The sequence below is a fragment of the Schistocerca serialis genome, chromosome 1 (assembly GCF_023864345.2).
Source record: "Schistocerca serialis cubense isolate TAMUIC-IGC-003099 chromosome 1, iqSchSeri2.2, whole genome shotgun sequence".
In the NCBI taxonomy this organism is placed as follows: Eukaryota; Metazoa; Arthropoda; class Insecta; order Orthoptera; family Acrididae; genus Schistocerca; species Schistocerca serialis.
Genome location: NC_064638.1, coordinates 1,175,236,057 through 1,175,254,220, shown reverse-complemented (window position 1 = coordinate 1,175,254,220; position 18,164 = coordinate 1,175,236,057). Strand labels below are relative to the sequence as shown.

The 18,164-nt window shown below is 45.9% G+C and overlaps 1 protein-coding gene across 1 annotated transcript in view; it reads left to right on the top strand.

The window, feature by feature from the left end:
- Positions 1–18,164, top strand: part of LOC126456353 (mite allergen Eur m 3-like) — a 185,893-nt gene continuing 167,729 nt past the window's right edge. Inside the window, exons 1-2 of the mRNA XM_050092110.1 lie at positions 1–46; positions 3,974–4,059. Coding sequence (XP_049948067.1) covers positions 1–46; positions 3,974–4,059 — 132 coding nt within the window. The remainder of the gene's footprint in view (positions 47–3,973; positions 4,060–18,164) is intronic.

Genomic DNA, 18,164 nt, shown 5'->3' with positions numbered 1-18,164 from the left:
ATGCAGAGGACTAGGTGGCTGGTCCTTGTGCTGGTGACAGCTGCCGGTGAGTCACGTCGCTTGCATGTAACTCATTCGTCGTGCAGGTCACTGTATCGCACGCCATTCCGGTCACTCACACGTAGCCCATTTCAGATTTGTAGCTGTACAACGTCGATATCTGTCATGAAGCGTACGGTGTAGTGTCGTGTCTGTGTTGACGATGAGACAGTATGAAATCCGAAGCAGGTGCATAGCGTATCCTCATTTGAGAGCACCGTGGGGGCTGCAAAGGTTAACCTCCCCCTCTGACGGACGAATCAGTAGCAACAGTAAGGTTTATCACGTACACGAGAGTAAGTCTGTACAGGATGTTTGTTTCAGCATGAGGCAAGTAAATATCTCGAAAACGACGCATCGTACGAAAAAAAAAGTTCTAGGTGGAAAGTTAATATTAGTAAAGGGGACATCTATCTGTGATACAACTGGCCACCTCATTAACACCCCTCCTGCGAGGGTGGTGTCGACTCTGTATTTTCAAGTCGGAACACACCATTGTTATTGCATATTCGGCTTCTACGCCTAAACAAACGCACAGTTTACTCACGCCACTGTATCCCATTCGTAGTAGATGTCGCTGTTATTGACAAACATCAAGTGTGCTTATTTACTGCAATTACGAACCAACGCGTTTGATTCTAGATTTCATTTGCGATGTAAAAGTAAACGCCTTTTGTCCTAACAGATGATATTTATCTTCCAAACTTACTTTAGTGTTGCAAATTCTATTGTACAGTACAATATGGTTAGACGTGCCAATACCTAGCTAGAAGCTACGTTTAGTGTACTCCAGGAACAAGGACGCGGAAGTAACAGCTTTCGTCCCCATCAGAATGCTTCATGTCGGCCGCTTCCATCTCACCATTTGGATGCTTCATTTCGGTGCGCCCTCTCGCCTCTCACCATTGCGTTGCTTGATTTCGGTGAGTATCCATGTCTCGTACGCCTGTCACTATCACTTAATGGACGTTTTATCTTAGTACAATGGTTGAGGTTTGTATTCCGCCGGTAGCCAGGTAGTTACGGTGAAACTTCCTGGCAGATTAAAACTGTGTGCCCGACCGAGACTCGAACTCGGGACCTTTGCCTTTCGCGGGCAAGTGCTCTACCATCTGAGCTACCGAAGCACGACTCACGCCCCGTCCTCACAGCTTTACTTCCGCTGCAGGGTGAAAATCTCATTCTGGAAACATTCCCCAGGCTGTGGTGGTGGTGGTGGGTAGTGTTTAACGTCCCGTCGACAACGAGGTCATTAGAGACGGAGCGCAAGCTCGGGTTAGGGAAGGATCGGGAAGGAAATCGGCCGTGCCCTTTCAAAGGAACCATCCCGGCATTTGCCTGAAACGATTTAGGGAAATCACGGAAAACCTAAATCAGGATGGCCGGAGACGGGATTGAACCGTCGTCCTCCCGAATGCGAGTCCAGTGTGCTAACCACTGCGCCACCTCGCTCGGTCCAGGTTGTGGCTAAGCCATGTCTCCGAAATATCCTTTCTTTCATGAGTTCTAGTTCTGCAAGGTTCGCAGGAGAGCTTCTGTAAAGTTTGGAAGGTAGGAGACGAGATACTGGCAGAAGTAAAGCAGTGAGGACCGGGTATGAGTCATGCTTCGGTAGCTCAGATGGTAGAGCGGTCCCGAGTTCGAGTGTCGGTGGGGCACACAGTTTTAATCTGCCAGGAAGTTTCATATCAGCGCACACTCCGCTGCAGAGTGAAAATCTCATTCAGGTAGTTACGGTGCTTGGAAGAATACATACCGAAACCCGTCACCCTGATGGCGAAGTTCGAGGGCGGCCAGCGAAATCAAGCATTCCGATGGTTTGGGGGACTCACCACAATCAACTCCGTAGGGAACAGAAAAGTACGTTGTCAGAAATGTCGTCTAACCATATTAATTGTACTGCACAATCATATTTGCAACACTAAAGTAATGTTTAAGAGACAGTATCAACCGTTAGAACACAGAGGTTTACGTTTACATCGTAAATGAAATGTAGAATCAGAAGCGTAAAAAACAGACATGCTTCATATTGTTGATTACAGCACCATCTACCACGAATGGCAAACAATGATTTCAGTAAACCGTACGTATTTTCTGGCGTAGGATCCGAAATGGGGGAGGGGTTTCCATTTGAAAACACAGTGTTGGGTCCACCCACTCAGGAAGGTTCGTTCGGAGACGGCCAGTTGTGGTTGGGGGAGGGCGCCAAACAGCGAGATCACCGGTCCCATCGGATTGTGGAAGGTTGGGGAAGGAAGTCGGCAGTGCCCTTCGAAAGAAACCATCCTGGCATTTACTTGAAGCGATTTGGGGAAATCACGGAAAACCTGAATCAGGATGTAGGGACGCGAGTTTCAACCGTCCTCCTCCCGAGTGCGAGTCCAGTGCCCTAACCACTGTGCCACCTCCCTCGTGGCCAGTTGTGACACAGACAGATGTCCGCTTCACTAATGTTAACTTTTTATCTAGAAAATTTTTTTCGTGCGATGCGTTGTGTTGGAAGTATTTAGATGTCTCAAGTTAAAACAAACACCTTATAGGTGTTTAGCAACAAAGTGCTACATTATTTTAACTAAATAGCTTTCACCTTGCGTAAAAGTCTGACAGCAGTAGAGCGATGTCTTATTGTAAAAAATAGCCGTCTCCCACACGTAAAAGTTTGCCGGCAGTACAGCAGTGTCGTATTGTAAAAAATAACTGTTCCCGATGTTTAGAACCATGGGTTTAGTGCCTTTCTTTACAACGGCCACGGGACATCCCGAAAACGTTTACGTTAACTGTTTCAAACAGCGGAAGCCTATGCTGTTTCACCATATCCTATTACGCATCTTCAGTGGTTGCGAGGCAAATTTAGTGAAAGTGCACGGTGCTCCGTTCTTAATGGTCAGCGTCTCTTCAGTGTTATTCAGCTGTTTTGTTCAGTTGTTTTGTGTTCTTCAAGTGTTTCTCAACCGTATTTAACTGTGCTGTATGCACACACTTTTATCATTGTCTTTAAGCAGTTCTGGAAGACAGCATTATATTATTTATACTTATTTAAATTTATTTATGAATTTTTTTAAATATATATTATATATTCACACCACCTTTTAAAATAATTTCAGATTCGTCGTACATATGTCTCCTTTTTTTTGTTTTAGCATCTAGGTTAGCGTTAAGTTCTGTTGACTGAAGACAGGTTATTTGTATCGCTGCCAGCCCACACCCCTCCCAGCCCACTTGGGACATGGGGGGATGAAACAATAATAAAGGAAAAAAACTAATTTATTGCAACTTATCACCCATACGTCAACAATACTTTTCATTATGGCCTATGTTAAAGATGTAGACACTCCACAAGTTGTATTTGTTTTTTCCCATGTTTTGCTGCAGATCTGAAGATGGTCATCGCTGAATGGAGCAGGTAGCGTAAGGACGGGACAATTTTGTGATCGTAGACAGAAATGAAAGAAAATTATTGTAATCTCAATTTTACCCGCAATTATTTTTATGCGATCGTTCTACTTTAAATCGCTTCGTATGCAGGCTACTAGATATTTAATGGGTTTCGCACTGCTTCCATTGACTGTTCTGTAGTAATCCAATCATACAATAATTGATATTCTTGTTTGTTTATACTAGATATGTAACATTTGTTTCTGCTGAGAGTCAGTTGCCACTCCCTGCACCAAGCGTCAGTCCTCTGCAGGTTTTCCCTCGTTTAGCTAGAGTTTTTTAGCGTTGCGACTTCTCTGTATACAGCAACGTCATCTGCGAATTGCCTCACTGAATTTTCGACGTTATCCACTCGGTCGGTTATAGCAGGAAAGTAGTACACTTACACTTCGGGCCAATCCGTCATTCGTTGCCTGCCGCCATTGCGTGTGTCGTAACTCGTATTTGCCAGCAGCGTACTAAAAGAATGCCACACGATGGTCTGCTCCGTTTGTTCCAGGTGGTGTGTCGCCGCTTGCCTTGTCGGAAGTGAGTGGGCGCATAATCAACGGGGAGCCTGCAGCCCTTGAAGAGTTCCCTGCGCAGGTGTGTGTCTGCTTCCACAAGGGTCAAAGGAAACTCGATGACTTAACAACTTGTGCGCAACCTTTACACAAAATTGGTCCAGCCCCTTAGAAAACGACATTATTAAAAATTTCCCTCCGTTGTGGGTCATGCATCCATCTTACGGCAAATAGCCTGTCAGCTGTTAAATACAATTATTAGCCAGATGAATAATTTACTTGAATCCAGTAACAATTTATTCGAAGGACTATAGCGCAGCTGTCAGCAAGCCAGTGCCTGCAACGGCTGTTTTAAAATTAGTACACCTGGAAAGACACCGATTTCGATCCGATGATGGCAAATGACACCTGGGCGACAGTAGATGTACAGATAATGGTTTAAACGTCGTCCTCCAACAGATGGCGTAGTGGCATAGCTACCAGGGCTCTATCTGTGTCTATGCTTTAATAGGGAACGTTCGCAGCCAGAAAGTTGAATGTGAAGCAAGCAGGCAACTATGCCACGGAGACGCACTCGTCCTTCCTACAGCCAACTGAGCCAGTTTGAAAGTGGTCAAATTGCGGTCTTCCGAATGGCGGGATGGCCCTTTCAGGGAAATGCCACACAAGTTGGGGGTACTGGGTCAGGTGTGCAATGATGCTGGTATCAGTGGTCACGTGAACATTGTCACACCGGTAGACAAGGTTCTGGATGTCCACACAGCAGAGACACCCACCAGCATCGTCGTAAGGGCAGCAATGGCAGATCGTACAGATACCATAGCACAGACAAGAGGGCTTGTGAGCCCAGACGTGTCGACACGAACTGTTGCGAACTGGTCATTAGCAGTGGGACTACGGGTGTGCTCACCTCCACTCACGCCACAGCATCGAAGTGCACAACCCGACTGGTGCCGCAGGAGGATCACTTGGAAGATGGAATGGCGCGCTGTGGTCTTCAGAGATGAAAGCAGATTCTGCCTGCACGCAAATCATGGCCGTTTGGGCGGACGACGTAGATTTGGTGAGCGCTGTCGTGTAGAGTGCATTCGTCCAAGACACACTAGCCCCACCCGAGGCCATATGTTCTTGGGTGCGATAACCTACACCTCTCGTACACCTTTAGTGTATCTGGAGGGTACGCTGATCAGCACTCAGTACGTGCAGAACGTTGTTAGACCTTTCTTTTGCCATTCTTGCAACAAGAAGGTGCTGTGTTTCTCCAACAGAGTAATGCTCGTCCACACACTCTCCGTGAAACTCAACATGCTCTTCAAGCCGTGCAGAAAATTCCCTGTCCCGCACTATCTCCAGACTTTGGACGTCGCAGCTAGGGCGCGATCGCCAATTTGTCTATTAAAGCTTTCTTGTATGAGTGTATGTGGGCTCCAGTGTAAGCAGTCAGAATCTTATACGATCTGCAACGGGCGAGCTGTGTCCTGCAGACGTGCGTCATGACCACATGGTGTGACTGCAGCGTGTGAAAGTAGCGGAGAGGCGCTTACAGAGTAGTTACATTCTCTGCAACTACAAAAATTAATAACTGATCTAGAAACAGCCTGAGGAACTTCATATTAGGTACATAACCTTCTGTGGTGTAAAGGAACAATCTGTCAAACTCTGAAGTCAATAACTGTCATAATTTGGAAGTTATAAAAAAAAGTTAGTAAAAAACGTAATTATCCGACACATAAAAAACTAAATCAATATATATATATATATATATATATATATATATATATATATGTTAATAGTTCACGAAGTGTGACTATTTGAAAGATATGATAACATCTTCAGTGTTCAGATTCAAATTTGGAAAGTTTTCATTTTAGAAAACCTTTCGTAATTTTGCTGTAGTAATAAATTTAAGAATTTCAAGTAGATATTTATGTTTTGTGTTAGGATGAGTGTGAAAGAGAGTACTTGCGTGAGTATATGTGGGACATTCGCCAATATTAGTTTCAGTTTGTAATTCTCTACAGGAACTTGCAAGTGTTCCAGCTTTGTATCGTGGGAACGAATCCACCAGTGGTTCCCCTACTAGTGGATGACGGATGTCCAAGCATGTTTGAATATGTAAGAGACAGCCAGAACATTCACGACTATATGGTTAAATTGTAGAAGTAAAGTACAGCTTAAAGTTTATGTCATTTTATTTGTTTAACTAGAGAGTTTTGAGTTGCTTATTTTAATGACGTCAATGAGCTGAGAGCAGTGGTTGGTTCTTGCTAGATTTTGGCGCGAGCCGCGCCCTGAAAGTCAGTTTTGATTGGCCGTAGTTCTGTACAGCCAATAAGACAACCACTGAATGCCGAGTGCAAAAGTAAATAGCAGTTTATTGACTGTGTTACTCTCGTAAATGATTTCGAAACTGGATAGGAAAAGTTCTGGCTGTTCGAGTGTGACGAGGACTGTGAACAGGAACTTTAATGATTTGAACACATGTGGGCTGATCTTGCTTCATAGCAATAAAAAAAAATCCTAATGCAAGTTTAAAAGGACCTTTGAACTTTGAAATTTGAACAGCAACCATTTCCGATTTATTCTTTAGAGTTTACAAGACTAGTTTCAGCTTTTTGTACTTATAGCGGCCTCCGACGTATAGTTATGAAATCTCAGTTTCTTCAACACTGCTTTTCTGAGATCTCTTAAGTAGCTGCAACTAGTCTCCATTCGAAAACGTGTAGAATATGATGGGACGAGGAGTGACTCGTATGACCTGTCGACCAACAACTTTTACAAAACTACGTGAATAGGTCGACCAGGTGTGGCATAATATATCCCTGGACAGTATTCGCCATCTGTAAGGTCGACTGAATGCCAGAGTTAGCTCCTGCATTGTCAATCGTGGAGGCCGCACCACGTACTTGTGTGCGTGTTTCAGCATAGGTCGATACTGCTTGTGCTACTGATCTGTAAATGTAATTATTTCATGTACTTCGTATCCATTGCTGCAACAATAAATCTTGAGTGAACTGGAAACTTCTAAAAGAGTATACTAATTTTTATCTGTCAGAGTATATACAGGGTGTTTCAAAAATGACCGGTATATTTGAAACAGCAATAAAAACTAAACGAGCAGCGATAGAAATACACCGTTTGTTGCAATATGCTTGGGACAACAGTACATTTTCAGGCGGACAAACTTGCGAAATTACAGTAGTTACAATTTTCAACAACAGATAGCGCTGCAAGTGATGTGAAAGATATAGAAGACAACGCAGTCTGTGGGTGCGCCATTCTGTATGTCGTCTTTCTGCTGTAAGCGTGTGCTGTTCACAACGTGCAAGTGTGCTGTGGACAACATGGTTTATTCCTTAGAACAGAGGATTTTTCTGGTGTTGGAATTCCACCGCCTAGAACACAGTCTTGTTGCAACAAGACGAAGTTTTCAACAGAGGTTTAATGTAACCAAAGGACCGAAAAGCGATACAATAAAGGATCTGTTTGAAAAATTTCAACGGACTGGGAATGTGACGGATGAACATGCTGGAAAGGTAGGGGGACCGCGTACGGCAACCACAGAGGGCAACGCGCAGCTAGTGCAGCAGGTGATCCGACAGCAGCCTCGGGTTTCCGTTCGCCGTGTTGCAGCTGCGGTCCAAATGACGCCAACGTCCACGTATCGTCTCATGCGCCAGAGTTTACACCTCTATCCATACAAAATTCAAACGCGGCAACCCCTCAGCGCCGCTACCATTGCTGCACGAGAGACATTCGCTAACGATATAGTGCACAGGATTGATGACGGCGATATGCATGTGGGCAGCATTTGGTTTACTGACGAAGCTTATTTTTACCTGGACGGCTTCGTCAATAAACAGAACTGGCGCATATGGGGAACCGAAAAGCCCCATGTTGCAGTCCCATCGTCCCTGCATCCTCAAAAAGTACTGGTCTCGGCCGCCATTTCTTCCAAAGGAATCATTGGCCCATTTTTCAGATCCGAAACGATTACTGCATCACGCTATCTGGACATTCTTCGTGAATTTGTGGCGGTACAAACTGCCTTAGACGACACTGCGAACACCTCGTGGTTTATGCAAGATGGTGCCCGGCCACATCGCACGGCCGACGTCTTTAATTTCCTGAATGAATATTTCGATGATCGTGTGATTGCTTTCGGCTATCCGAAACATACAGGAGGCGGCGTGGATTGGCGTCCCTATTCGCCAGACATGAACCCCTGTGACTTCTTTCTGTGGGGACACGTGAAAGACCAGGTGTACCGCCAGAATCCAGAAACAATTGAACAGCTGAAGCAGTACATCTCATCTGCATGTGAAGCCATTCCGCCAGACACGTTGTCAAAGGTTTCGGGTGATTTCATTCAGAGACTACGCCATATTATTGCCACACGCCATCTGTTGTTGAAAATTGTAACTACTGTAATTTCGAAAGTTTGTCTGCCTGAAAATGTACTGTTGTCCCAAGCATATTGCAACAAACGGTGTATTTCTATCGCTGCTCGTTTAGTTTGTATTGCCGTTTCAAATATACCGGTTATTTTTGAAACACCCTGTATATTCCCCTGCCAAGCAACATTGGTAAGAAATGCCCTCTGCTACGCTACATCACTATGCAGAATTTCCTGCCACTCAAATTTGTTAAGCAGCACACTCTGTCATGCAACATCATTACAAAGGACTGTCTACCACGTAAAATTGTAAGAATGACCCTTTGCCATGCAGCGTTGGTATGAAACATGCCACACATCTGCAGATTCCACAGTCGGTCAAGCAACACTGACATGAAGCAACCTCTGCCATGCTTCATCAGTGTGAAGCACCCACTGCCAAGTACCATGGTACAAAGCACCCTCATCCACGCAACACTGGTACATCTGTCACGTAACAATGGTACGATGCAACCTCCACCACGTAACATGAATAGGGCGCACCCTCTGTACCCACAGGACTGATATAAAACACCCTCTGTCTCTACAGTAAGCGTTAACATTAAAACATCTAATAATTAATTCAGATGACTTAAGGGCTGTAGCAGGAGTGGATGGTTGTGATAACTTAATCAGTGAGTAAAAACGGGAGTTGTATCGTGAGAAACGGAACGAACATTACTCTAGAGCCACATATGTTGGTTTAATATTTACAAAAATAGCTGTAATAAGTTGATGTTGTTCGCATTGCCATTACTGTAGATATGTGATTTAGTCTTTCAGGACTGGTTTCAGGGAGGCAGTTGTTGCCAGTCAGTGTGTCAAAACGACAGTGGTAAATACCACAGGATCCACGAAATTAAGGAAAACTGAACGGATAGATGGCGGGGAAACATATGACAGATAGCTTCAAGGGGAGGATAACACATTGTGTCTAAAAAGTAGACACTAAGAAAAAAAATGTTGTTAAATTTGTAAGGAAACAATATAAAAACCTGTGTAAGAATAATCTTGAAAAAGGTAATATTAGTAGTATTGGGACTCAGCTTAGTACTCATTAAGTATTCTCGTGGAGGATGTGTTATGGCTGTCCATTTGATTAATTTAATAAGTGTCGCTCACGAACGCTTGGGAGAGCGCACAAACAGGGTACATGAAAGCAGAGGCGACAGGGTAAACAGTACAAATGGTTCAAATGGCTCTGAGCACTATGGGACTTAACATCTATGGTCATCAGTCCCCTAGAACTTAGAACTACTTAAACCTAACTAACCTAAGGACTTCACACAACACCCAGCCATCACGAGGCAGAGAAAATCCCTGACCCCGCCGGGAATCGAACCCGGGAACCCGGGCGTGGGAAGCGAGAACGCTACCGCACGACCACGAGATGCGGGCTAAACAGTACAACGAGAAAGGAAGTCGCTGCTTGTGAATACGTTTCTAGAAAGGAGACCGTATGTCTGTCACACTGACACAACCTACAGCAGAAACATGGATATGATAGTAAGTCAACTGGATTGAACACTTCTCTAACATCTTTCTGGAAGGTTTCCAGAACTTGGGAAATACAGTCAGAAAAAGCAACAAGTAGCTGACAAGACACCCATAGACGGAACTATTAGACAATAATGGACTATAAATGTGGGACTGACAGGGTAGCTCGCTGTTAGTCACCCTAAGACAAGCGGCGCACCAGGAAGCCGGAATAGCAGCAGCACCGACTCGATATCGCGGAACTAAGAGCTGTGCAGAAGAAAGCGTTCTACAAGAAGTCTGTAATCCATTTCGGTGAGCAACTGACTTAGGAAACAGAGTCCAAAAGTACTGGGTGCATTTGTGTCAGGTGGTGGTTAGAAGAACAAGGGCAGTGTGCACTTGTCTCTGTTAGTGAACTCATGCATGAGTTTCCGTAAAGAAATCAGAACGATTCGTAACACAGCACTCGTCTATGGTGGCTGGAAGCCTTGATTTTCAAAGTAAGTGGAACAGTTTTCTGGTTACATTAATTAGACCAGTGATTCGTAAGAGAGGAGTGGCTGTAGACACCTATACCCAGTAGAGGAAATAAATTGGTAGAGTTCGAACATGACCTGTTTAAATACTGCCTAGTCTGACTGGTAGGAAGCAGGGAGGTAAGTTTAATGGTAAGGTGCCAGGCCATGAATAAGGACCTTCGCACACAAAATTTTACTAGCTTTCCACACTGAAAAAATGAAAAAAATTTCTCATGAAATTTTTGGAAAAAACAGATCTCAGCATTTAATAAGAAATCAACATTTACTCAGTCATTTTCTATAGATTGTTATTGAAAACAATAAGTAATGAAGACATTAAAATTACTAACTGAATTCGTTAAATAAATATTACTTCAGCAAAATTAAAGATATGTACTTCTGGAATAATTAGGTTAACAGGCATTGACTTCACAAGTCTGCTGGAGCCTACAACGCTCGTCACTTCTTCTTCTTTACTTTCACTGATTCAGACCTACTACTGCTGTTCGCTTAAGTCCGTTTATGAAGAAGTTGCAGGGACTGTCATTCGGCTACGTGCGCTATAATGATTTACACGGTGTTCTACAAGTAAATACGCAGCTGACACCTTCCACCTCCTTGTAAATTAGCTTATAAAATTTGAAAGCACCTACTCCATGAAACGCATAAAGGTTCTGTAACAAAACGTTCACCAAAACACCCTGTAAACTGTTTCGATTAAAGCTTCATAATCCCTAGACATTCTGCTATTCTGAACTACTCTCTCGTATTATCTGGTGGATAATATCCCTAAGAAAGATTGACTGAGATCACACACAAGCACACTCCAATCACATACAAAACAAACACGTATAAGTGAGGCATATAAACAGATAACATCTCTCCAAATATTGTTTAAAAGGAGCTGGTGTAACAATAAATAACTCTGCCGATTACTGTTTGCTATGGAAGATGGATATATCGCTAGGCTGTGCAACCTTGTTATACGGAAACATCTTTCACAAAACTAGTAAATTTGATGCGTTTTGCCTAATTACTGGTAGCAGTTTAGTTCTGTCAGAATTTCTTGGTGAGAAACTTTCGTTATTAAGCAGTGCAATCAACAAACAAGTAAATGATTCCTGATTGGAATAAAGTTAATGTAAGCACCAAACAATAAGTGATGATATTGCTTGAAATGACGCAGCTGTAAACAGTTTCGACTTTGAGTTGTTGTTAACTGATTATAAATGCCTCTGTTGTTTCAGGAGCACTGTCTTTAATAATTTGAGTTCACAGCATCAACTGAACAAAATAGTTCAATATTTATCTGTGGTGTCACCGCCAGACACCACACTTGCTAGGTGGTAGCTTAAATCGGCCGCGGTCCATGTAGTACATGTCGGACCCGCGTGTCGCCACTGTGTAATCGCAGACCTAGCGCCACCACCAAGGCAGGTCTCGTGATACGAGAGAGCACTCGCCCCAGTTGTACGAGAACCTAGCTACCGCCCAGTTGTACGAGAACCTAGCTACCGACCAGAAGTACGAGAACCTAGCTACCGACCAGATGTACGAAGCCTTTTCTCTCTCATTAGCCGAGAGACAGAATAGCCATCAGCTAAGTTAATGGCTACGAACTAGCAAGGCGCCATTTGTATCAGTGCCTATAGCTTACGAGTATTCAAGAGAGATGTATTCCAAGGACTAATAAAAAGATAAGTAATAAGCATCTACATACTTTTCTTCTTATTCATTTATAAGTTCTCATGTTCCAGACTTCACGCCCGTCTGCTTTAGCCGTGCGTGCACTATCGGCTACAGCGTTAGTCTAGAGTTCATTTTCAGCAATCTCAACTTCACGGTGTCGGCCCAGCTACCGATACAACATTTAATGGCGACGAGCAAAAGAGTTTGTATTAATTCGTTTGCAACATTGGCGACGATTTAAAGTGTTCTGATTGCTTACATTTAATTGTGTCATGGCTTCGCCACATTCTCCAGATGTACTGTCCGAATTTTATCGCTTGCAGAATCAGCAGACGCAGGCGTTACTGGATGCCCTTGGACAGCTCGTCCAGGGTCAACGTGCGCTGCACACCGATGCGGCCGCCGCCGCTTCTTCGCTACCGCTGCCACTAAACGCTGTTGCACCTCCCTTTCGACCATACGTGGCAGCCGATGAGACCTGGCAAGAGTGGTCTCGCCAGTTCAACTTTCACCTCGCTGCCTACAGAATTCAAGGTAATGAGCGGCAGCCGTTTTTGCTTTCTTGTGTCGGTGTGTCCACATACCGTGTGATAGTGAAATTGTTTCCCCGACGAGACGTAGCAACTCTGTCCTACGAGGAAATTTTGTCTGCATTAGATGCCTATTTCAAAGAAACAGTTAATGTGGTTGCAAAACGGTATACGTTCTTTCGTACAAAACGTACGGCCGGTCAAACTAATAGGGAGTGGGTAGCAACATTGCAAGGACTTACTAGGGACTGTGCCTTTGAATGTGACTGTGGTCTTTCTTATTCAGATACAATGGTGCGTGATGCAATTGCACAGAACGTTTCTGATGTTCGCATACGGGAGCAAATTTTGAAACTAGTTAATCCCTCCCTTCAACAAGTAATAGACATATTGGATAGACAGGACACACTTGACTGTGCTCAGGAATCTTTTGAAACTTCGCCAGCCGTGTGTAACATTAACCGGCCCGCTGGACGCGCTGCGCGGCCCGGTAACCGGGCATCGCGCACTTCGACGCAGCTGCCGCCGCGCTCTAAGCCAGGTGTGCCGTGCCAGCACACAAATGCAGTGAAATCATGCCCGCGATGTGCTACTAGACATTCGCGTGAACATTGCCCGTCACGCCAAGCTATTTGCTTTTTCTGCAATAAGAAAGGACATGTTCAAAGTGTTTGCCAGAAAAAGCTCAGATCAGACAATCACAATCATTCCAGGCCCTTTGCTTCGCGCCGGAATCGAACCAAGGACACTCAGGCTCGTGGACCTTCGCCTATGGACATTCATGTCGTTAATTCCACTTCGTCCAGTGACACTTTCTCTAACAGTAGCTGTGTTCGTCCCACAAAAACTGTGCGTCGACGTCGCCGGCAATCACGTCAATTGGCAAGTGATTCTGTACCAGTGTCTGTTCCAATTGCACAAAACAGTCGCTCTTGTCGTCAGCAGAACAATAAACTTTTTGTGGACTTAGACTTTGAAGGCAAAGTGATACCATTCCAGCTCGATACCGGAGCTGCAATTTCATTGCTCAATCACGACACGTATAAACAACTGGGCAAACCTCCGTTGCGTTCCGCAAATGTTAAGCTAACTACATATTCCGGACAGACAATTCCTGTGTTAGGACAGTGCAGCCTTCTTGCAACATACAAGGGACAAACAAAACTTGTGTCATTTTACGTTCTTCGTTCTTCTTCTGCTGTGAATTTGTTTGGTCTAGATTTATTTAAGTTGTTTAACATGTCTATTGTAAATCAGGTCCTATCAGTGAATCAGACTGTGCCTACAGACAGTGTTTCTCGGCTGTGTGACGAATTTGCAGACATTTTTGCACCGGGCTTAGGTTGCGCTAAAAACTATGAAGCACATTTGGAACTGGAAGGACACGCGCAACCGAAATTTTTCAGAGCGCGCAATGTTCCCCACGCATTGCGTCAGGAGGTCGCAAGAACATTGCACAATGTAGAATCACAAGGTGTGAGTGAATGTGCGCAATGCCTCTTCTCTTTCAGCTCCGCTTCATCGCGTACGCCGTACAGGTGTTCCGTTCGTCTGGACGACGGAATGCGAACGCGCCTTTCGCCAGTTGAAATCGGCGTTGCTTTCTAATACTTGCCTTACGCCATTCGATCCCCAGAAACCCCTTTTGTTGATGGTAGATGCCTCGGATTTCGGGATCGGTGCTGTGCTTGCGCACAAAGTTGGCTCGCCTGATCGCCCTATTGCCTTTGCGTCCAAATTGCTCTCGTCTGCGCAAAGAAATTATTCACAGATAGAGAAAGAAGCTTTGGCTCTCGTGTTTGGTGTTACTAAGTTCCATGATTTCTTGTATGGTCGTCACTTTACCATCATCACAGACCACAAACCTTTGACATCGCTTTTTCATCCGACCAAGCCTGTACCTCCACGTACAGCGCAGAAATTCATTCGCTGGTCTATTTTCCTCTCGCAGTACCGCTACGATATCTTGTATCGGTCCACTGCTAAGCACGGAAACGCCGATGCGTTGTCCCGTTTGCCTGTTACTGAGGATAAAGCATTCGATTCTTCCGAACTTGCTTGCATGTTCATTGATTCGGAAACCGATGAAGTGGTCGAATCGTTTCCGATTGATTTTCGTCGTGTAGCTACAGCCACAGCTGCTGACCCTGTCCTTGCTACTGTTTTACGTTTTGTTGCTACGCAATGGCCTTTGTCAAAGTCTCGGATCGAGGATCCGTTGGTTCGCCGATTTTTTGCTCACAAGGAGAGACTTTTTGTTCGACGTGGTGTTTTGTTGTTGCGTTCTGATAATGATCAGTCCAGAGTCGTGGTCCCACGTTCGTTACAGTCCTCTGTTTTACGGCTTCTTCACCAAGGACATTGGGGTATAGTGCGAACGAAACAACTTGCTCGTCAGCACTGTACTTGGTTCGGAATCGATGCTGCGATTACGAATATGTGTTCTTCGTGCCCGGCGTGTGGCGAACAACAGTCCGCACCGCCGCGGAAAGTCTTTGCGTGGCCAAAAGCCACTTCCCCTTGGCAACGCTTGCACATTGATTTTGCTGGTCCATTCTGGAATGCTCGATGGTTGGTTCTGGTCGACGCCTTCAGTAATTTTCCTTTTGTTGTCCGGATGTCTTCCACGACGTCCTCCGCCACCATCCAAGCGTTGTCTGCTATCTTTTGCATTGAAGGTCTTCCGCAGACTATTGTTTCCGACAATGGCCCACAATTCATGTCCGCAGAATTTCAGTCATTCTGCCAGGCCAATGGTATTCAACATCTGACATCCGCGCCGTTTTCGCCTCAGTCCAACGGTGCCGCTGAACGATTGGTCCGGACTTTCAAGTCACAGATGTTGAAATTGAAAGAGTCGCATTCTCGGGAGGACGCATTGTTGCTCTTTTTGTCTTCGTATCGCTCTCAGCCCCGAGATGGTCGCTCGCCGGCTGAGTTGCTCCACGGTCGTCCTCATCGCACCTTGATGTCTTTGCTGCATCCGCCGCATCAGGTTCCTGCAGCGGCAGACTCCTGCTTTTGCTCCAGGCGACGTTGTATTTTATCGCAACTATCGAGGTTCACGGCGTTGGCTCGCAGGGCGCATTCTTCGCTGCCTCGGCCGCGCGATGTATTTGGTTTTGGGGGCCTCTGGTGAGGTGCGTCGGCATCTCAATCAGCTGCGCCTCTGTCGTCGCTCGGGTTCTGCCGCTCCCCGTCTGCTTTCAGCGACGGTGCCGTCCGGTCAGCGCCCTGGGGACCCATCTACTGGCTCGCCTCATCCCCAGGTGTTACCGACGATGCCTTCCATTTTGCCCCATGGCGACGCGCCGCCGCCGCCGCAGCAGCAGCAGCCGCCGCCGCCGCCGCTTGTTCTCCCGCCGGCGCCGCCCGCATTCGACGCCTCGTTGCAGCCGCCAAGCGCCTCCCAGGGTCACGCGCCGCCGATCGCTTCCCGTGACCAGCTGTCCTCCGCCATGGACCTCCCGCCCGCTCCGGACCACATGACGTCATCGCGCGTCGGCTACCCCGACGCAATGGAGGTCGACCCTTCGGTACCTCCTGTCTCTCTACGGGCGCATACACCGCATGTTGACGTGCACCCTGGACTAGTTTTTCAGGCGTTTCCTAGCTCTCCTCGGACCGAATGGCCGGGTGCGGGTGGCACAGCCTCGCCTGTTGTTAGGCTCCCCACCTCATCGCATACGTCAACATGTGGTCCTCCCCACGGCGGGCGGCAGCCTTATCACACGACCGTTCGCCGATTTGCGGGGGAGGAATGTGGTGTCACCGCCAGACACCACACTTGCTAGGTGGTAGCTTAAATCGGCCGCGGTCCATGTAGTACATGTCGGACCCGCGTGTCGCCACTGTGTAATCGCAGACCTAGCGCCACCACCAAGGCAGGTCTCGTGATACGAGAGAGCACTCGCCCCAGTTGTACGAGAACCTAGCTACCGCCCAGTTGTACGAGAACCTAGCTACCGACCAGATGTACGAAGCCTTTTCTCTCTCATTAGCCGAGAGACAGAATAGCCATCAGCTAAGTTAATGGCTACGAACTAGCAAGGCGCCATTTGTATCAGTGCCTATAGCTTACGAGTATTCAAGAGAGATGTATTCCAAGGACTAATAAAAAGATAAGTAATAAGCATCTACATACTTTTCTTCTTATTCATTTATAAGTTCTCATGTTCCAGACTTCACGCCCGTCTGCTTTAGCCGTGCGTGCACTATCGGCTACAGCGTTAGTCTAGAGTTCATTTTCAGCAATCTCAACTTCACGGTGTCGGCCCAGCTACCGACACAACATTATCCCTAGTGTTTTCAAAACGTCATTAGTTCAATTATAACCGTTGGGTCAAGACTCTTTGTTATGTGACAACTACGTAAAGTTCTGACATTGAAATTGTCCTTAACAGTACAAATGTAATTTCAGTTTGAGGTGTTATTGAGGAAGAGCTGTTGAAAATGACTTGACCCTATGTAACGCATTTCACTCATATTTGTCTATCGAAGTTTATTTGTATTGATGCTCCGTAACAATGAAATGTCAGTTGACAGTCGACAATATGACTGCAGAGATGTGCGTTCTACAGCTTCCTACCTGATGTCGACGCTCCGTTAACTTGCTGATCGTCGGTACGTCAGAAAATGCCATAAACAAAACTTCACCGGTTCAAAATCACAGCGCGCCAAGGCAAATCGATTTAATTTAGTATCAAGAACGCAGATTTCCAGAAACAACAGATGAGACCCGGTCGAGCACCACCCCATACACACAGTCCGCCAGATATTTTTCACTCCAGTAAAATTAAACCATTGAGGAGCTCGACCCTCTCACAGATTCCACCGTAGTTTCGAGCAAACCAAACCACATCATTGACAGCTCATGCTAAAAACGAAGACAGTCTAGTTCACTTGTAATATTCAGTTAATTCGCAGCTGCAACACAACATATCTCGCACTCGCTCCTCAACTGTGTCCTGTTAATATTATTCACAGATATTAATTTTCCGAAACGGCCAAAGCTCATAAAATTACAACGGAACTACATACATATGTACATACAATAACAAAATTGATTCTATACAATACACTACATTGCCCCTGTTACGGGGAGGGGGGGGGGGGCTGACTGAGCCGAATCATAATGCCAGGATAGTGGTCGCTCCTTGAGCAACATCCGGACAGGCACGTCGGGATAGGGGTTTGTTAGTTATTGGAAGCTTCAATGTTAGGAGGGTCATGGAGACCCTCAGGAACATAGCGGCTAGGGCGGGAAGAAGTCCAACGTTCACTCGATGTGCTTGCCGAGGGGCTTTGTCTGGGATGTGGAAGAGGGTCTTCCGGCGGCTGTCGAGCGTGCGGGGTGCAGCCAGCCGCAGATTGCTGGACATGTCGGCACCAACGATGCCCGTCGTCGGGGTTCTGCGGAAATCCTTGGGTCCTTTCGACGGCTGGCTAAATTGGCGAGGAGTGGAAGCCAAGCTGACGATCTGCGGCATCGTACCGAGGGTGGACCGGGGTCCACTGGTTTGGAGTCGAGTGGAGA